This window comes from Propithecus coquereli, unplaced genomic scaffold (assembly GCF_000956105.1).
Source record: "Propithecus coquereli isolate 6110/MARCELLA unplaced genomic scaffold, Pcoq_1.0 Scaffold316, whole genome shotgun sequence".
In the NCBI taxonomy this organism is placed as follows: Eukaryota; Metazoa; Chordata; class Mammalia; order Primates; family Indriidae; genus Propithecus; species Propithecus coquereli.
In genome coordinates this window covers 849735-871364 of record NW_012148797.1, presented here as the reverse complement: position 1 = coordinate 871364, position 21630 = coordinate 849735, and the positions used below count along the sequence as shown (strand labels likewise).

Genomic DNA, 21630 nt, shown 5'->3' with positions numbered 1-21630 from the left:
ATATTAATTCTATTTCATGAAACTGCTTCAATGAACAACCAGAAAAAAAATCAGTACTCTAAAACCTTGGATCCATTACTCAAATGTAAGACAGGTTTGCAATTTCCCAGCATTGCACCAAAACTATATAATTTACTTCCCAACCTCACAAAGGTTACACACTAGAAAATTTCCAAATGGTATTTAAATTAAATAAATCCAGTTATTTAAAGTTTCAAAACTAAACTGTTTTATCTTAAAAATTCCTAAAACTATTTTTAGTATAACATCATTCATGTTTAAAATAAATCAAGATTTTGTCTAATGCAAATGTACAATTTATTCTCACCCTATTGACTATAACTAGTTAAATAAAACTATGCAAGCTCTTGCTCTTGTAAGAAATGGTTTTGACTAGATTAACAGTGTTTATACTGGGATTGTAAAAACATTTTAAATCCAAATAAAAATGCAGTCCAGATATCAGTTTTCATGATCAGGTGCCCACCATGACAGCATATTCTATTATTCAAACCAGTAACAACTGATTGAGAGAGTCTGTGGTCAAATCAGAAAATGTTTTGCTAGGAAAACATGCCAGCTGGCTAATATATGAAGGAAGTTCAAAATGTTCAATGCTTTAATTCTCTGATGAACATAAGAAGGATTGTATTTCACAAGAATAAAATGAGAAAAAGCAAGTTCCATATTTTTCAGAACACTTGTACTTTGTATATTATAGCAAAGTTATTTTTATAATTAAAATTTTAAATAAACTTTACATTTTTAATTAACTGGACATTTTGTTATCATTAAAGAAAGATCTACTTAAGAGCACTAACTGGCTATGTGACTTTGGGTAACATACTGAAATCCTTCTGAGTCAGCTTCTTTGGTTATAAAATGAGATTATACAGATTAAATAACACCTGATAAATGGTAGGTTATCAAAAATGTCAATTTCCTTTCTCTTCCCCTATTCAAAGTAATTGTTTGGGGGGGAAGGGTGGTGATAAATGTAATACAGTTTTAAAAACCTGTTTCTTCTTATTTGTTAGATCACTGTTAGGTCATTTTCAAATCTAACAGTTAGCTACAGTTACTGTGATTGCTTTCCATGAAGTTATAAAATTAATATCTTCACCTGTTTTAGACAATGGAACCTTGTAATCTTCTCAATAAAACTAATTAAGGTGAAAAACAGCGTATATAACATAATTGCCAGGCAGATTCAAACTATGAAGCTAATTCAGAATAAAGAAAAGGCCAAAATATTATTTGGCACCTGATGAAGTCATGCATATTTGCCATATGCTGAAATCAGTAGTCCTCAATGAATCTATAATAGGTTAAACCTTTAGCAGTATAAAACTGCTATAGAAGTATTATGTACCTAAAGCTATAAAATTTTCCCCCTCAAAAAACAAGCAAAAACCTATAACCCAAAAGGTTATTTTAATATACCTTTTCTTTTCTCTCACTCAAGCAGTTAAGAAAACAAACATGTCATTACACAAACTAACAACTCTACTAGGTAGGTATTCAAAAGTGTTACTAGAGGGGTGAGGTAAGATGGCTGACTAGAGACACTGGTCACCAGATCGTCTTAGAAAGAAGGGAAAGTTTTAGGTGAAAAAAAATGTAACTCAGGTATAATTCTGAGTGAAAAGTGCCAGAACCTACAGGAGATTCCACAGGAAGAAGTTGCACAACAGAACATGAAGGAGCAAGATTTTGGCAGAGATCAACCCCCAAGGAATCTGGAGCCCTGTAGAAAGTGTAGGTGGGGGTTTTGTTTCTCCTTCTCTCACACCTCTGGCAGACTACAGGCTCCAGAGCTGCTGGAGAGCTTCTCTAACCTCATGAGCCCAAAAGCTGCTGCCACCAGTGAACACGGAGCTTTTGGAGAATAAAGCGGCAGCTGCCAACTCCCTTGGGTTCGCTTCCTCTCACCACAGACCTGAGCTGACGTGATGGGCGCCATACCATTTCTCCACCCATGTGTGCCTTTGTCCTCCCCAGGGAGCTTCAGCCCTTCAGTTTTCATGTCACTGGTCCCCACACAAATATTCCCCAAATCTTGCCCAGACTACAGTGGCCACGGGAGATCCTTGGGTCCCAGGGGAACTGTGTAATCCCAGAGCATTTTGGGGGAGAGGGACAAGGGGGACAAGAGTGCCAGCTCTCCTCCATTCAGACTCTTCTCCTCCCCCACCCCTCCCCATTGATGAGCGGCAGTTCCCACATGAGTTGGCACAGGTGCCCCAAGGAACAATTAAGCCAGGACTCTCAGGAGTGGCTGCTTCCCCTCTATTGGTGTACTCACCACACCTTTCCTCTTAAAGATCTGCAGCAGACCAAGGAGCGCTCTGACTGTGAGCTTTCTGCTCACAGAGATCTGTGAATTAATCTTGAGAGGGGAGGTAGCCCATGTGGATGGAACTAAAAGAAGAGTGCAGTGGGGTCCAGGCCCCAGCGCACTTGCACGGTACCCATCCCCTAACAGGAAAGCCACACTTTCAAGCTGGATCCTGGGAAAGGAAGCTCCCAGCCTACAGCGCCATTGCTAATGAGCTCAGCTAGTTTGGACCGCTGCTGGTGCCCAGAGAGATACACAAGGCAAGGGAAGAGGGAGAAGAGTGAAATCTACTCCCAGCTGCCAGACTGGGAATCCCAGACAGCCCCGCCCCAATGAACAGACTATCTGGCTTGCTGGGGCCACTTCAGACCCTCCCTGGTGGCTTTTCCCAGTGACCTGGGAGCTAACCCTTGACCCCAGCTGAGACAGCTCTTGTGTTTGCCCCCTTTGCGAAGCCTGAAGGCAGGCTCCTCCAACCCAGCCCCACTCATCCTCACTCCTCCACCCACCTCTGCTGTGGTGGAGAATAAGAAGTCCCCTGGGGGCTCCAGGGTCCCAACCATCACCTGGGGTACCCAAGTGCTTCTCCTGATCAAGTGCTTCTCCTGATTGACCAGAGCCAGTCACAGGTCCCAAAAAAACACCACTGCAGCTGGCTTTTAACTGTAAATGCCACCTCCTGGCAGGAAGGACAACTTGTATAGCCCAATACAGCATTTACTGATTCAATCACAGAGGACATAGTTGAGTATTACCCATGAGCACCACTTACTGTCTCAGAGATTAAACTGGGTGTCCCAATATAATTCACACTGTTAAGAAGACCAATGGGCTGGGGAAAGAGAAAGGATTTCAAAGACCTCCATCTTCCCTTCTCAACAAAAGACAGGGAATCTGCCCACACACATAGCTCACTACCACTACAGCCTACAAACAACTAGCAATTTAGAAAACTACCACACTAAGGATATCTACAGCCATCCCTGAGGGTGAAGGAGGCAAAGCAAAAGTCCTGGAAAATTTGATGTGGGAATAATTGAGAAAAACTTCCCTGGTCTTGCTAGAAATTTAGACATCCAGATACAAGAAGTTCAATGAACACCTGGGAGATTCATTGCAAAGAGGCAATCACTAAGGCACATAGTCATCAGACGGGCCAAAGTCAACACAAAGGAGGAACTCCTACAGGTTGAGGTGAAAACATCAAGTAACTTATAAAGAAAAATCCATCAGACTAACAGCAGACTTTTCAAGAGAAAACTTACAAGCTAGAAAGGAATGGGGTCCTATCTTTAGTCTCTATAAAGAGAATACCTGCCAGCAAAGAATTTTGTATCCTGCTAACCTAAGTTTCATAAATGAAGGAGAAATAGTCTTTCCCAGACAAGCAAACACTAGGGGAATTTGTCACTACTAGACCTGCCTTATAGAAATGCTAAAAAGTTCATTATATATGCAACAGCACAACAGATTCCAACCAGTGTAAAAGCACCTAAAAGTTATAGCTAACAGCTCTTATAAAACAATAGCACAAGAAGGAAAATAAAACAATAAGGTATCATCCAACTTGTTGAACAGAACAGCAACCTATACATCAATACTAACACTCAACATGAATGGTGTGAATACTCCACTTAAAAGACATAGACTGGCTGAATGAATGAAAAAACAATTCAAATATATGATATCTCCAAGAAACACACCTCAATCACAAGCATTCACACAGACCCAAGGTAATGGGATGGAAAAAAATATTGTACACAAATGGAAATCAAAAGCAAGCAGGTGTAGCCATTCTCATATCAAATAAAATAGACTTTAAATCAACAGTAAAAAAAAAAAAAAAAGACAAAGATGGTCATTACATAATGGTAAAGAGAGCAATTCAAAAAGAAGAGATAACAATCCTAAATATATATATGCAACTAACACAGGAGCTTCCAGTTTCATAAAGCAAATTCTTCTAGATCTAAGCAAAGAAATAGACAGTAGCTTTTTTTTTTTGATACAGAGTCTCGCTCTGTTGCTCAGGCTAGAGTGCAGTGGCATCAGCCTAGCTCACAGCAACCTCAAACTCCTGGGCTCAAGTGATCCTTCTGCCTCAGCCTCCTGAGTAGCTGGGACTACAGGCATGCGCCACCATGCCCAGCTAATTTTTTTATATATTTTTAGTTGTCCAATTAATTTCTTTCTATTTTTAGTAGAGACGGGGTCTCGCTCTTGCTCAGGCTGGTCTCGAACTCCTGAGCTCAAACGATCCACCCCCCTCAGCCTCCCAGAGTGCTAGGATTACAGGCATGAGCCACCGCGCCCGGCCCCTAGACAGTAGCATCTTGATGGTTGGGAATTTCAACACTCTACTGAGAGAAGTGGACAGATCATTTAAGCAGAAAATGAATAAAGAAACGCTGGACTTCAATGGGACTCTAGAACAAATGGACCTAATGGACATTTACAGAACATTCTATCCAAAAACTACTGAATATGTATGCATTTTTCTCATCAGCGTATGGGGCATTATTCAAGACTAATCATATCTTAGGCCACAAAACAAGTCTCAGCAAATTTAAAAAAATCTAAATCATACCATATATCTTATCAGACCATAGTGAAATAAAACCAGAAATCAATTCCAAGGGAAACACTCAAATCCTCACAAAGTCATGGAAATTAAACAACCTGCTGCTGAATGATCCTTGGGACATTGATGAATTTAAGATGGGAATCAAAAAATTCCTCGAACTTAATGACAAAGGGGACACAAGCTTTCAAAGTCTATGGGATACAGAAAAAGCAGCTCTAAGAGGAAAGTTCACAGCTTAAATGCCTACATCAAAAACACAGAAAGATCACAAATTAACAACCTAATGTCACATCTCAAGGAACTAGGAAAAGAAGAATAAACCAATTCTAAAGCCAGTAGAAGAAAAGAAACAACAAAGCTCAGAGCAGAACTAAATGAAATAGAAACCAAAAACAATACAAAGGATCAATGAAACAAAAAGTTGGTTCTTTGAAAAGATAAATAAAATTGATAAACCAAAACCGGATTAACCAGAAATAGAAGACAAAAGACTGAAATAACCGCAACCAGAAATCAAAAAGGAAACATTACAACAAATATCACAGAAATTCAAAATATCATCCGTGAATACTATGAAAACCTCTACGTTAAAAAAAACTAGAAAGCCTAGAGGAAATGGATAAATTCGTAGAAACACACAATCTCCCAAGCTTGAATCAGGAAGAAATAGAAATCCTGAACAGACCAATAACAAGCAGTGAGGTTGAGCAGTAATTAAAAAAAAAAAAAAAAAATCTACCAACAAACAAAAGCCCAGACTAGATGGATTCACAGCTGAATTCTACAAGACCTACAAAGAAGAACTGGTATCTATCCTAGAGAAACTATTCCATAACATTGAGAAGAAGGGAATCCTTCCTAACTCATTCTATGAAGCCAGTATCACCTTAATACCAAAGCCAGGAAAAGACACAACAAAAAAGGAAAACTACAGAGCAATATTCCTTATAAACACAGGTGCAAAAATCCTCAACAAAGTACTAGCAAACAAAATTCAAGAGCACATCAAAAAGATAATCCACTATAATCGAGTGGGTTTCATTTCATCCCAGGCATGCCAGGATGGTTTAACATATGCAAATCAATAAATGTGATTTACCACATAAACAGAAACAAAAACAAAGACCACACGGTCACCTCAACAGATGCAGAAAAAACATTTAATAAAATCCAGCACCCTTTCATAATAAAAACCCTCAACAAACTAGGCATAGAAGGAACATGCCTAAAAATTATAAAAGCCACGTATAACTAACCCACAGACAACATCATGCTGAATGCGGAAAAGTTGAAAGCATTCTTCTTAGAACTGGAACAAGACAAGGATGCCCACTTGTCACCACTTCTATTCAACACAGCATTGGAAGTCCTAGTCAAAGCAATCAGGCGAGAGAAAGAAATAAAGGGTATCCAAATTGGAAAAGAGGAAGCCAAACTATCCCTGTTTGCTGATGATATGATCTTGTATCTAGAAAACCCTAAATATTCCACCAAAAAACTTCTGGAATTGATAAATAACTTCAGCAAAGTCGCAGGTAACAAAATCAATGTACACAAATCAGTAGCATATCTATAAACTAGTAACAGTCAAATGGAGAATCAAATGAAGGAATTAATACTATTCACAATAGCTAAAAAGAAAATGAAATACCTAGGAATATATTTAACCAAGGAGATGAAAGACCTCTACAAAGAGAACTACAAAACACTGATGAAAAAAATCACAGATGACGCAAGTGAAAAAACATTCCCTGCTCATGGATTGGTAGAATTATCATTAAAATGTCCATACTGTCCAAAGTGATTTACAGATTCAACATGATCCCCATCAAAATACCAAAGTCATATATCACAGATCCAGAAAAAAGAATCCTAAGCTTCATTTGGAACCAAAAAAGAGCCTGAATAGGCAAAGCAATCTTAACCAAAAAGAAAAAATCTGGACCCATCACATTATCTGACTTCAAATTATACTACAAGTCAATAGTAACCAAAACAGCATAGTACCGGTATAAAAGTAGAGCCATAGACCAACGGAACAGAATAAAGAACCTAGAAATAAAACCATTTATCTACAACCAACTGATCTTCAACAAAGAAGACAACAACATACACTGGGGAAAAGAAGCCCTCCCTATTCAATAAATGATGCTGGAAAAATTGGGTGGCCACATGCAGAAGAATGAATTAGGACACTCTTGCCATATACAAAAATTGATGAATTAAAGACTTAAATATAAGAAACCATAAAAATTCTAAAAGAAAATATAGAAAAAACTCTTCTAGACATCAGCCTAGGCAAAGAATTTAAGACTAAAACCCCAAAGTCAAATATAACAACAACAAAAATAAATAAATGGGACTTAATTAAAAACCTTCTGCACAGCAAAGAAAATAATCAAGAGTGAACAGACAACCTACAGTATGGAAGAAAATATTCACAAACTATACATCCAACAAAGGACTGACATCCAGAATTTACAAAGAACTAAAACAAATTAAAACTACAATGAGATACCACCTTACTGCTATCAGAATGGCCATTATTAAAAAGTCAAAAAACAACAGATGCTCATGTGGATGCAAAGAGAAAAGAACACTTATACACTGTTGGTGGGATGGAAAACAGCATGTAGATTCCTCAAAGAAATAAATGTAGACCCACCATTTGATCCAACAATCTCACTTTTGAGTATGAACCTAAAGGAAATGAAGTCATTTTATCAAAAGGCATCTTCACAGAAATGTTTATCACAGCACAATTCACAATTGCAAAGAAGTGGAATCAACCTAAGAGACTATAAATTCATAAGTAGATAAAGAAAATGTGGTATGTATAATGCATAGAGTACTACTCAGCTATAAAAAGAAATGAGATAATGTCATTTCCAGCAACTTGGATGGAACTAGAGACCATTATCCTAAGTAAAGTATCTCAGGAATGGAAAACCAAACACCTTATATCCTCACTAGTAAGTGGGTACACACAGGTACAAAGCAATATAAAGGACATGAGAAACCAAGAAGGAGGGACGGTGGGAGGGAACGTGTGGGATTAAAAATGGGTACAACGAACACTATTCTGGTGATGGGCACACCAAAAGCCCTGACTTAAGCATTATACAAGGTATCCATGTAACAAAAACATGTGTACCCCCTTAATTAATATTTTGAAATAAAAAATTTTATTATGGTCAAATTCAGTTGTAAGAACTATACTTTAGGACTCGTGCTCTCAAACTTCAGAGAATTAAAAACCTATTAATCAGAGCTCAAACACAGGATAAAAAACATAGGTAATGGATATATACAACCAACTCCACCTTTTTATCACTATATGCTACTTATGAATGCACCAGCCAGCATATGTGCATGTTGTTTCATATTGCTGACTACTCGGGAAGTCTGAGCACAGTTGACGATTCCTAAGCTGTGTATGTGGAATGTTAATGTGGAAGTAAAACTGAACTGCAACCCCCATCACCACTACACATGTGCATACAAACTGTGAAAAGCTCAGTTACAACTCACCTCTCCTCTTCTTTCCCACCCAGAGTCTGAACTTTCACAGTGAATTAAGTGAATTAGCAAGTAGAAAATTAGCAAGTAGAATGAGACACTGAGTGACTGCTATACAGATAAGCCCTAAAGAAAAACTGACTTGGATTGAATATTTCAATATATCAAAATTTTTAGAATGAGAGAAGTTTTCCAGATTATATTTCACTTAGCTTATTTATAAGATATATTTATCAATATTTCTTTAAAGTAATTCATAAACAAAAGAATTTGATTTATGAAATTTGAAATATGGTCTGATTCTAGAATAACACTTTCAGTCATGATACAATATTGATTTGTTATATTATAACTGCCTCAGTTTCTCTCTCTCTCATTATTTTCTGGTATGTGGTCACCAAAGTTTACCTTTGGCTACTTTATTTTGTTTATTCAATATCCTCAGATTGGTTACCTTGGAGCTATTTCTTTGGATTACTAAAGAATAAAAATTAAAATAAAAATACTCAAGCAATAAAATTGGCAAGATTTGGATATCGATTACAATGGGAGCAAAGGAAAGAGACTCTAAGATGACCTATGCGTGTCCAGCTTCAGTGACAATGGTATGTATCATTAAGACTAAAAATATGACTGGGAAAATAAGCTGAGGAAGCAAACCATGCGCTCTATTTTAAAAACTGATGTGGAGACAGGTGTGGGAAATTAAGGTAAAGATGTCCAGGAGTACCTGATTATACAAGATTAAGACTCAGTTGAGAGGCCTCCCACATAAATGCTAGTAGAACAAGGTAAGGGAAATGTATACAGTGAAAGTAAGTAAAATGGAGTGCATTGGAAAATACTAAAAGAGTTAGGAACATGGAAGCCACCTCAGATTATGCCACTCTGGCATACTGATATTGGGTTTAAAAGTACTTGAAAAACAGAAGGTACACAATCATTCTGAACTTCCTTCTGTTTCTTAAAAGCAGGAGATGAAATTCCCATGTGAAAGATGTCCTCTCTATACAAGAAGGAAAGTAACGCTCTTATTTGTCAAGGATAGGAAGTTGAGGTGTAGTGAAGTTTGTAACAAACAAACCTTGTTAAACTAACCCTTATCTTCCTGGCCACTCCTCCATCCAATTAATTACCCTAGCCCAATATCCTTTGCCTTGTCACATTTTCATTTTACTACTAATCTTTGTCCAATTCAGTACATAAGTGTTAAACGGTAAACTCATTTTTGGGTCTTCGTTTCCTTATGAAGGTTCCCGTGCCCTGGAAAAATTGTATTGAACAAATTTGTATGATTTTTGCTTATTGATCTGTCTTAAGTCAACTTAATTCTAAGGCCCAGCTGAAAAACCCTAAAAAGGGAGAGGTAAAATTTTGCCTTCCCTACAATATCAACTAAGTATGTAACAAAGAGGGTATGTAAAATACATACAGAACTTTTCCAAATAATCAAGAGACAAAAACAACTCAATAGTAAAATAAGCAAAGGAAATGAACAGAAAATCTAAAAAGAAGATATTTGCCTCATAAAATGAGTTTAGAAGCATCCCCTCTTCTTTGATTTTTTCGAAAAGTTTGAGAAGGATTGGTATTAATTCTTTAAAAGGTAGAATTCAACAATAAAGCCTTCAGGACCTGGGCTTTTCTTTGATAAAAGATTTTTTTATTACACAATCTCCTTAATTGTTGTTAGTCTACTCAGATTTTCTATTTCTTCATGATTCAGTCTGGTAGATTGTATGTGTCTAGGAAATTGTCCATTTGTTCTAGGTTATCCGATCTGTTGGCATAAAATTGTTCATAATAGTCTCCTATGATCCTTTGTATTTCTGTGGTATCAGCTGTAATGTTTCTGCTTTCATTTCTGATTTTATTTGAGTCTCTTCTTTTTTCTTAGTTTACCTAAAGGTTTGTCGATTTTGTTTATCTTTTCAAAAACCAACTCTCAGTTTTGTGGATCTTTCCTATTGTTTTCTAGTCTCTATTTCATTTATTTCTTTTTTAATCTTTATTATTTCCTTCCTTCTGCTAACTTTGGGCTTAGTTTGTTCTTCTTTTTCCAGTTCCTTTAGATGTAACATTAGGTGGTTTACTTAAGATCTTTCTTCTTTTTTGATGTAGGCATTTATTGCTGTAAACTTTCCTCTTAGCACTGCTTTTGCTTTATCCCGTAAGTTTTGCTATGCTGTGCTTCCATTTTCATTTGTGTCAAGATATTAATATTTTTAAATTTCCCTTTAATTTCCTCTTCAAACTATTGGCTGTTCATGAGCATGTTTAATTTCCATGTGTTTCTGAATTTTCTGAAATTCTTGTTATTGATTTTTAGTTTTATACCATTGTGATCAGAAAAGATACTTGATATGATTTCAATCTTCTTAAATTCATTAAGATTTGTTTTGTAGCCTAACATATGATCTATCCTGGAGAATGTCCCATGTGCACTTAAGAATTCTTCCAAAAAACTGAAGAAGAGAGAATACTTCCAAAGTCATTTTATGAAGCCAGCATTACCCTGATACCAAAGCCAGACAAGGACGCTACAAGAAAAGAAAATTACAGGCTAATATCCCTGATGAACAAAGATGTACAACTTCTCAACAAAATACTAGGAAACCAAATTCAACAGCACATTAAAAGGATCGTTAACAACGATCAAGTCAGATTTACCCCAGGTATGGTTCCTATGCAAATCTATAAACATGATACACCATATTAACAGAATGAAGGACAAAAACAATATGATCGACTCAAAAGATGCAGAAAAAAACATTTGACAAAATTAAATATCCTTTCATGGTAAACAAAAAAAACTCTCAACATATTACACATAGCAGGATGTACCTCACTCAACACAATAAAGGCCATATATAACAAACCCACAGTAACATCATATTCAATGGTAAAAAGTTGGAAGCCTTCCCTCTAAGATCAGGAACAAAACAGGACGCTCACTCTCACCACTTCTGTCCAACATAGTACTGGAAGTCCTAAATGGAACAACTAGGTAAGAGAAAGAAATAAAAGGCATCCAAATTGAAAAGGAGGAAGTAAAATTGTCCCTGTTTGCAGATGACATGATCTTATATGCAAAAAATCCTAAAGATTCCACCAAAAAATTGTAAGAATAAACAAATTCAGTAAAGTAGAAGGATATAAAATCAACATACAAAAATCAGTATCATTTCTATACACTAAAATTATCTGAAAAAGAATCAAGAAAACAATCCCATTTATTAAATTTAACCAAGGAGGCAAAAGATCTATACACCTAAAACTATAAAATACTGATCAAAGAAATTGAAGAAGACACAAATAAACGGAAAGGTATCCGTATTCATGGACTAGAAGAATTAACATTGTTAAAATGCCCATACTACCCAAAGCGATACACAGATTCAACACAATCTCTATCAAAATTCCAATGACACTTTTCACAGAAATAGAAAAATAATTCTAAAATTCATAGGGAACCACAAAAGACTCCCAATAGGCAAAGCAATTTTGAGCAAAAAGGACAAAGCTGGAGGTATTATACTACCAGACTTCAAAATATATTACAAAACTACAGTAACCAAAATAGCATGGTACTGCCATAAAAACAGATACATAGACCAATGGAACAGAATAGAGTGACCAGAAATAAATTCACACCATTTATGGCCAACTGAATTTGACGAAGATGCCACATAATGGGGAAAGAACAGTCTCTTCAATAAATGGTACTGGGACAACTGGATATCCACATGCAAAAGAATGAAATAAGACCCTTATCTCATTCGCTATACAAAAATCAACTCAAAATGGATTAAAGACTTAAATTGAAGACCTGAAACTGTAAAAGTAATGGAAGAAAACATAAAAGAAAAGCTCTATGACATTGGTCTGGACAATGATTTTTTGGATATAAACCCAAAAGCACAAACAACAAAAGCAAATACAAATAGGATTACATCAAATTAAAAAGCTTCCGCACAGCCAAAAAAATAATCAACAGAGTGAAGAGACAACCTATGGAATTAGAGAAAATATTTACCAAGGATACATCTCATAAAGGGTTAACATGCAAAATATACAAGGAACTCAAACAACTCAACAGTAACAAAACAAATAACCCCATTAAAAAATAGGCAAAGGAGCCAGGAGTAGTGGTGCACACCTATAGTCCCAGCTACTTGGGAGGCTGAGGTAGGAGGGTCACTTGAGCCTAGGAGTTCAAGTCCAGCCTGGGGAAAAAAAAATAAAATAAATTTTAAAATGTAACAAATTTTTTTTAAAAAAAGGAGCAAAGGGTCTGAATAGACATTTCCCAAAAGATGTACAAATTGCTTAGAGGTATATGAAAAAATGCTCAACATCACTAATCATCAGAGAAATGCAAACTAAAACCACAATGAGTAATCACCTCACAGATCTTACAATGGCTGTTATCAAAAGGAGGAAAGATAACAAGTGTTTAAGAAGATGTGGAGAAAAGAGAACCCTTGCATACTGTTGGCAGAAATGTAAACTAGTATAGCCATTATGGAAAACACTATGAAGGTTTCTCAAAAAATTAAAAATAGAACTACCATATGATCCAGCAATCTCAATACTGGATACATATCCACATGAAATGAAATCAGTATGTGAAAGAGATACCTGCATTTCCATGTTCATTGCAATATTATTCACAACAGCCAAGATATGGAATCAACCTAAGTGTCCACAGCGGAAGAATGGATTAAGAAAATGTGGTATATATACATAATGGAAACGATGAAGCCTTAAAAAAGGAAATCCTGTCATTTGGAACAACATGGATAAACCTGGAGGACATATGTTAAGTGAAATAAGCCAGGCACTGAAAGAAAAATATCACATGATCTTATATGTGAGCATAAAAAAGTTGAACTTACAGAAGTAAAGAACAGAATGGTAGTTGCTGGGGGTTGGGGGGCAGACAGCAGAGACGGGGAGATGTTGGTCAAAGGATACAAAATTTCAGTTAAATAGGAGGAATATAATTTCAAGAGATCTATTGTACCACACAGTGACTTTAGTTATTAATAGTAACAATGGGTTGTATCCTTGAAAATTGCTAAGAGAATAGATTTTAAGCATTCTCACCACAAAAATGATAAGTACATGAGGTAATGCATGTTAATTAGTTCACGTTAGCCATTTCCCAATGTATACATATTTCAAAACATGTTGTACATGATGAAAACAATTTTTTATTTGTCAATTTAAAAAATTAAATTTTTAAAAAATTAAGTGATTTGTCTAAGGCCACTCAGAGAAAAGGTTGAACTGGGCTGTGAACCCAAGCAGACTGACTCTAGAATGACTATTTTTCCATGTCAATAAATGTACATATACCCAAACTTTTTAATGATTGCACATTATTCCACTGGTGGTTTACCATGCTACATTGACCCAACTTCCGGGTGATGTACATTTAGATTGTTTCTAGTTTATTTCATTATTAAAAATGATTCTACTATTAAAAAAAGAGGGTATCTAAATGGTCAAATAAGCATTTTTTAAAATGTTTAAATGCTGTAGTTATCAGAAAAATTAAAATGAAATACCATTTTTTCTCTTTTCCAATAAAGTTTGAGAACACCTAATATGGGGAGAGAGAAATAAGAAAATGATACTGTTGACTTAAACGTAAATTCGAACAGCCACATGTGACATAAAGATGTGTCTGTCTATCATGAAACCACTGAAATAAGGGGCCTAGGGAATCTCTTGCTCAGTACACAGACATTTCATTTCAAGGCAGAACTGTATGTAACACCAAAAAACTTCAAACAATCTAAAGATCCATTAATAAATAAAATGTAACAGTGATATAAAGGGACATGTACAATTGTTAAAATGAATAAATTAGATAAACTTTTCTATCAGCACCTGAAAATATCTTGGAAACAATGTTGGATGAGAAAAACAAGATACGGAAAGAACTTACACCATCTGTTATAATTTTAAAATAGACACACCAACAGGGCAACTTGGCTGCCTCAATATGCAGAGAAAGCACCACCTCCCTCCCCATCGCCACTCCCCCCATAAAGAATACCTGAAATTATAAGAGAAAATAGGAAAACTTTTTTAAGCATGACTAAATGGTCTATAAAGAGAAGTGGAACTACAAAAGGTCAAAATCAATGAGAAAGTGCCAATACAATACGGTAAGCAAAAGGTGGGGCTTGTGTTTCCTTAAAGGCAAACTCCACATCTTCTATCACTCTCTGGCTCTAGAACTTGTTTTTTATAAAAACTCTGAGCACAAAGTTTAGAAGCCAAGGCAAAGCCCAAAAAAGGTGGGAAACTGAATCAGAGACCTTCCTCACCCACCCTGCCATATAAAAACAAAGCCTTCTAAAGGCCAACCCTCTTAATATGTCCATTAGAAAAATGATGTGCTCAGCAGAAGGTGACGGTGGAGAGACCTGCCAGTGAAGTGATTCTTGAAGTCACTTTAGTATTATGCTTACTCCTCTGGGTAATCTTCACTTAGACTTTTGCCTAGTAATTTCTACTGAGGAAGGGTAAAGCAATCATCTATTTTGGCAGGAAATTGAAGTTTTATTCCCTGGAGAGAGTAAAACAGAATCTCTGAAGAGTACAGTTGAGAGCAGAAGTGCCATATGAAAACCATAAGAATCACATGACATTCACACCCAACACATTGGCAAGCTTGACTTTATACCATTCACGCAGGAGGAAAGACAACTCTTTTCTGAAGAATCTATCTATCCAAAAGGAACATCATCAACCTATCAACACCAAAGTTTCCCCAACAAATGGCCCAGCCAAGTAAGGTTGACAAGCCCCATCCCTGCATATCCAGTAGGCATTTAGTGATCCATTTAAATATAAGTGAATGACCAAGAATCATCATGAGGAAAGTCTTCAAACATTCTGTTAAATTAGTAGTATAGGGACAGCATTGTTTCCATTAATTTCTTATCACAAACATATACTATTTCATCTACATTATGGATTTAAAATAAATTTTGTAGGATTGTCTGGGAATCTAATTATCACTATGTCATTGTCTGCTGAGTAGACTAAATTCAAAATTTCAAATAACATAAAATTAACTTTTGTAATACAAATCATTTATACTCGGAACTAAGGAGTAACAATTTCATGACTTTGAGCTTAAAAACAACCTATCTTCTCTGAGTTCTCCATGTATTTCCTTTACTTCTTTTTTTTAGTTTTAGAGATAAGTGCTATTATTTTTTAGGTAATTCAGGATTTTCCCTAAATTCTCATGAGTAATCACATACATCTTACAAGTTCACCTATATTCTCACTGCTGATTTGGGAAACTGACATTAGGTGGAATAACAGAGGAAAAAAGGTAAAGATAAAATCCCTGCTTATAGCGACAGTCATATACTAGACTATGTTACCAAAGAATACTACAGTCTCTGGAGAAACATTTCTACTTGAATTCTACCATTGTTTCAAAGTAAATCCCCTCCCTGGTCCCCTTTCACCACCACTACTACAACCTAAAAAATCAGGTTCCCTTTCCTGATTTTATTTTTTTCAGTGGCAATGACAAAACTATTCTCCAGTCCACTCAAATGATCTAGAGCATCTTTTCTAATTCTTACATTTTTTATTCACTGTGTTTCATCAACCAGTCTTACCAACTTTTCCTTGGAATACTTCTCAGATCCCTCCTTTCCTGTTCATTCTGACTGCTTTAACAGTCAGAACATTATGAGCTCATGCCTGGATCTGCAACAGCCTCTTAACTGGTCTCCTGATCTCCTGACTCTTTTCCCTAAATTTACATACCTATAGATTTATATTCTTAATATATTATTTCATCATGCCATTTTCTGGGTAATAACTTCTATAGTCTTTTGCATTACTCATAGCATTAAAGCCCAAAAGTCATCCCTCAGAGAAATGCTGGTCCCTAATGAAGTTCCTTTCAACTGAATTCCTAACTGTTCTTTATTGGATGACAAACAACCCTGAGCAACATGGGTATGCCCTACATTCATCATCCTGCAATTTTTGCCAACTAGGGACTTGGCCTACTCTTCTCATTGAATGGAGTTTATTGTTCCTTTTTCCCCCCAACTTATCTAATATATTCTGAATTGGCTGAAAGAGCATTAAGTGAAATAGAACCAAAAACATATCTTCTATGAGAAAAAGGAAATACAACATTGCATAAAGGAAGATAAGAAAAATACTATCATGTTAGATTGAAATTAGAGGCATAAGTGTTAACTTGTGAAAAATGTAATTCCTAGTTCTGTCAGCCGAAAAAGCCTCGAAGCCGTAACACCCCAGTAACACTGAGTATGATTAGAGCACAGACATCTTATTTTCTAAATGCCATTCTCCACTAAAGAAACCAAGCCTCTTTGAAAAAATACCTGGTTCTAGGACCGGAACAGGAAAAAACAAGAAAAGCCTAGAACATCTTGTGCCATGAAGTAAAAAATACTCAAAAAGTAACAGATACATGTCAAAAGGACACAGAAGTGAGCCAAAGGTGCTCCCATCAGCCAATTCTGTGACAATTTAAGCAGCAAAATGAATGACTATCATGGGTTATAAACCATTAAATAAAAAAGAATTTTGTGTGGCCCATGCTGATGGTATTAATTAATCAGTTAAGGTAAAAGAAAAGCTATTTATAGTAGAAAGCCAGCTAACTATGGAGAAGGCATGGTACAGTTCAAAAATCACCATTTTGTAACTCACAGTAACAATGGATGCAGGCAAAAATCATCAACAGGTACTAAAACTGGTATGTATAAGTTTTTTAGGGAACAGAATACTTACAAAGTCACAAAATTTCTCCATGCGAATTACTTATTAACACATTAACTGCCACATGAGTTGTATTTATTATTCACGCTAGTTTTGACCCCAGGGCCTCGTAAAGCAAAACCCTGAAGTTGGTTTGTGAAAATCTTACTTGTTGATGTTCTTATTGTTACAAGTAATATTGACAATTTAATTCTAAAAACATGGATTGTGTTGCATATAACTCACGTACAGAAAACAATAAAAAATAACAAATTTTTCATTAAATCAGAAAGGATCATTTTGTTTTTGAAGTTTTTATTCTATTTTCATAATAAAACGCCATGGCCCCAAGGAAAAAAAATTTTTTCTAGCATGGCAGTCAATGTGTTAGTTACAAAAGGAATAAAGCACTTTTATATTGAAGAAATCTGGTGGACAAATCAACTGTCCTTAATCAAGGGAAAGCCAACATAACCCATAATGGGACAAAATTATATCATGTTCCTCCCAATGCAACACACTCAAAGGATGCAATATCATTTATGTTGTTTCTGTCAAAAATGCTTACTATGCACAAGGAATCAATGAAACAACCCATATTAAGGGACATTCTACAAAATAAGTGACTCCTGAAAATGTCAATCATGAAAGACAGAAAGGTTGATCCATATTAAAGGAGACTAAAGAGATGCCAACTAACTACAATTCATGATCTTGGATTAGAAAAAAATTATTATAAGGGACATAGTTAGACAACTGGTGAAACTTGACTATAGATAATATTTTAAATAGAATATCAATGTTAAATTGATCTTAACAATTGTACTATGATTATATAATAGAGTAGCATTGGATATAAGAGATATAAGCTGAGGTGTTTAGGAATAAAGCCTCAAGACGTCTGCTACTTACTATCAATGGTTCATACAGAATAATAATATGTATGTATGTGTACAATATTTATGTATATATTTATAATTGTATATATTTACATATGTGTATATATGCATGCATAAATATTAAAAAATGATATGAAAATGCGGCAAAATGTTAATAATTGGTGAATCTAAATGAAGGGCATATAGGAATTTTTTTTTTTTTTTTTTGAGACAGAGTCTCACTCTGTTGCCCAGGCTAGAGTGTTGTGGCATCAGCCTAGCTCACAGCAACCTCAAACTCCTGGGCTCAAGCGATCCTTCTGCCTCAGCCTCCCGAGAAGCTGGGACAACAGGCATGTGCCACCACGCCTGGCTAATTTTTTTTTTATATATATATATTTTTAGTTGTCCAGCTAATTTCTTGCTATTTTTAGTAGAGACGGGGGTCTCGCTCTTGCTCAGGCTGGTCTCGAACTCCTGAGGTCAAACAATCCGCCTGCCTCAGCCTCCCAGAGTGCTAGGATTACAGGCATGAGCCACCGCGCCTGGCCCATACAGGAATTTCATGTACTATTCTGGTAACTTTTCTGTAAGTTTAACATTTTTTCAAAATAAGTCAAAAAAGTGCTATTTCCATTTTTTCAACATACCTATGTAAAACTAATTTTTAACAATGACTATGGTTAAAAACAAGGGACAAATTAGACATGTAATCACCACCACCTCTCTTCAGCTACACTGGCCCTTTTGCATTTCTCAAACTCTGTGTGTACTCTCCTGCCACAGGATCTCTGCATATGTTGTACCTACCCTTATTCTTCCCCTCACTCCTTTGTCTAGTTAAAGCCTCTCCTTCCTTTAGGACTTGGCTTGATCTCTCTCACCGGGTCAACTACGTGGTCTCAGAGCATCATATATTTCTCACAGCTATTATTTTATCTTTATTCATATGTTTTGCTACTTAATAGTCTGCCTCATCTACTAGGTAATAAGCTTCACAAAGGCAGGAACTAAGTAGGGTTTTCCTCACCATTTTAACCCCAACACTTATCACAACACCTGGCACACAGTAGAAGCTCAAAAGAAGAAAAAAAGAAATCTGTGAAGGGGAAGAAACTCACATTTATTTATATAAACAGCTGTACTGGCCTCTTTGCTGTTGCTTAAACATGCCAGACATATTCCCACCTCAGGGCCCTTGCATCTGCTGTTCCCTTTGCCTGGTAATCCCTTCCCACAAAAATCCCCATGGCGAGTTCCTTCCCCTTTCAAATCTTTGCTCAAATGGCACTTTCTAGATGAGGCCTTCCCTGACCACCCTATTTCCAATTACAACAACCCTTCTACTCCAATCTCTGTACACTCCTTAGTTGTATCTGTTTTATTTTTCTCTATAACATTTATTATGACTTGAAACACTAAATATATTATTTATTACAGTACTGTCTCACTCCTCTAGAAGATTAACTCCCTAAGGGCAGGGACTTTCTTCATTTCTGTACTCCCAATATCTAGAATGATGTCTATCACACAGTAAAAACTCAATAAATATTTGTTAAAAGAATGACTACATAAAATTTTCTCAAATTTTGTCTACATTCCAAATTTATTAATAAGTATATATTGTCTTAAATATGCAAAACTGCCAACTATCCTTGCAAAGGAAAGATTATCCCTATTTTAAGATTATATACTTCCTAATTTTTAGGTATTAAAATATTCTTCCTTTTTCAAAATGATGGTCATAATACATAGTAACTATTCTTTTCTCAGTGGCCTTATTTGCCAAAATGAGAAATAGTCAAATCTATCAGTGTCTAATATTTTTTAGAAATTTTGCTGGTCTATGAAATTTAAAAGTCTTGAAACTACTCACATACAGGGCTAAAATATCGCCTTATTTGCCAAAACGAGAAATAGTCAAATCTATCAGTGTCTAATATTTTTTAGAAATTTTGCTGGTCTACGAAATTTAAAAGTCTTGAAACTACTCACATATAGGGCTAAAATATCGTGACCAGCCTGGACAACAGAATGAGATCTGTCTCTAAAAAGCAAAAAAAGAAAAGATTAAATAACTCATCAGATTGTCATTTCACTAACTAGCCCAACAGATCCACTGACACCAATTCTACCCTTCAAAAATGCCCTTCTCTGGTCAAGCCAGTATCTTTATCAACTTCAAACCATGATTTGAATCCCCCTGGACTCTCCTTCTGAACTGATTTTCCCCTTCCCTCATCCCTACTCTAAATCTTTCTCTTCCTTTATCTAAAATCCATCTAAAATCAAGAGATGTTCCGTTACCACTCTAGCCTACATTCATCATTCTCTAACCTGAAAACCTCTAGGCCTTCAGCTAAGGCTCATTCCAAACACTCGTTGGCCCAAGCTATCTACACTAGAGTCACTTTGGGAGATTTTTAAAAGGCAGTTTCCAGCATCTCAGTGGAGATTAGGAGAATCAGAATTTCTGGTATTGGGGCACAGGAGCCAATATTTTTAAAGAAGTCCTCCCAAATATTTCCGATGTACAGCCTAACTTAAGGAATAATTAATCCACACCATAGTCTGAAACTAGACATGAAATACTTTGTGGTTTTATTTAAATGACCATTCCTTATGTGTGCCTTCTACAACTTCTTTTAAGGAACAAAGGAAGTCTTATTACATAAAAATAACTTTAACCATAATAATAATAGATTCATGTTATCTTAAAACTTTCCATTAAACATCAAACGTGCATGTCCCATGTTCAATTATACATATGAAGACCTTAATTTTCAATAAATCATTTCAAATCCAATTGTAATATTTTGAACAGAAATGCAGAGACATTTGTGAAAATAGTATATTACCATAAGAGGGCATATATTGCAAAGAAATTAATGTGCTTAAGCTTAAGTTTATTCAAATAGGCAGTAACAAAAATCAATTAAAAAAAAAAAAACCAAGTTAACCTGAATATAGTTTACTAACCTGTTTGTTGTTCTCTGCCATGGAAAGCTGCAATGCCAAGAGCATGGAGTCTGCACCACATAGAGTAGTTCTCTCAGAGTTACAAAGAGCATGCCAATTCCTTCTAAACTCTTTAATCATATCCAGGACAGATTTCTGATTAAGCACAGCCATTCTGCTAAAGTAGGACAGAATATAGTGCTTAAAGTGCCTTATTTTAACTGGAAATTAACATTTAACATGTGTAAGCAAGTACAGTTAGAGAAAATTACATAGTGAACAAGAGGTCGTTTCATATTTACCAAGATTGCTTTTAATTAAATTTAGAAAAACAGAATAATATAATTTCTTCCCATATTTTCCTCTTTTAGTTTTTTTAAGCCAAATCTTTTGAAATATCATCCAAGTTTGAATTCTGAAAATTCACACAAAACAGACATGTAAATTCTGCAAACTTATAATTACAGACACAGACATAGCTAAATAAAGCTATATTTTAAAAATATTTGTTTAGAGATAGATAGTAATATCTGTGATAGACTACAAAAACAGAAAATGAAAAAAAAAGAAAAAAA

At 35.6% G+C, this 21630-nt stretch overlaps 1 protein-coding gene across 1 annotated transcript in view; it reads right to left on the bottom strand.

Moving 5' to 3' along the window:
* The window catches only part of PARPBP (PARP1 binding protein), a 77966-nt gene extending 56733 nt beyond the window's left edge, over window positions 1-21233 (bottom strand). The window contains exon 1 of the mRNA XM_012650271.1: window positions 21077-21233. Coding sequence (XP_012505725.1) covers window positions 21077-21229 — 153 coding nt within the window. The 5' untranslated portion in view covers window positions 21230-21233. The remainder of the gene's footprint in view (window positions 1-21076) is intronic.
* Window positions 21234-21630: the final 397 nt, after the last annotated feature.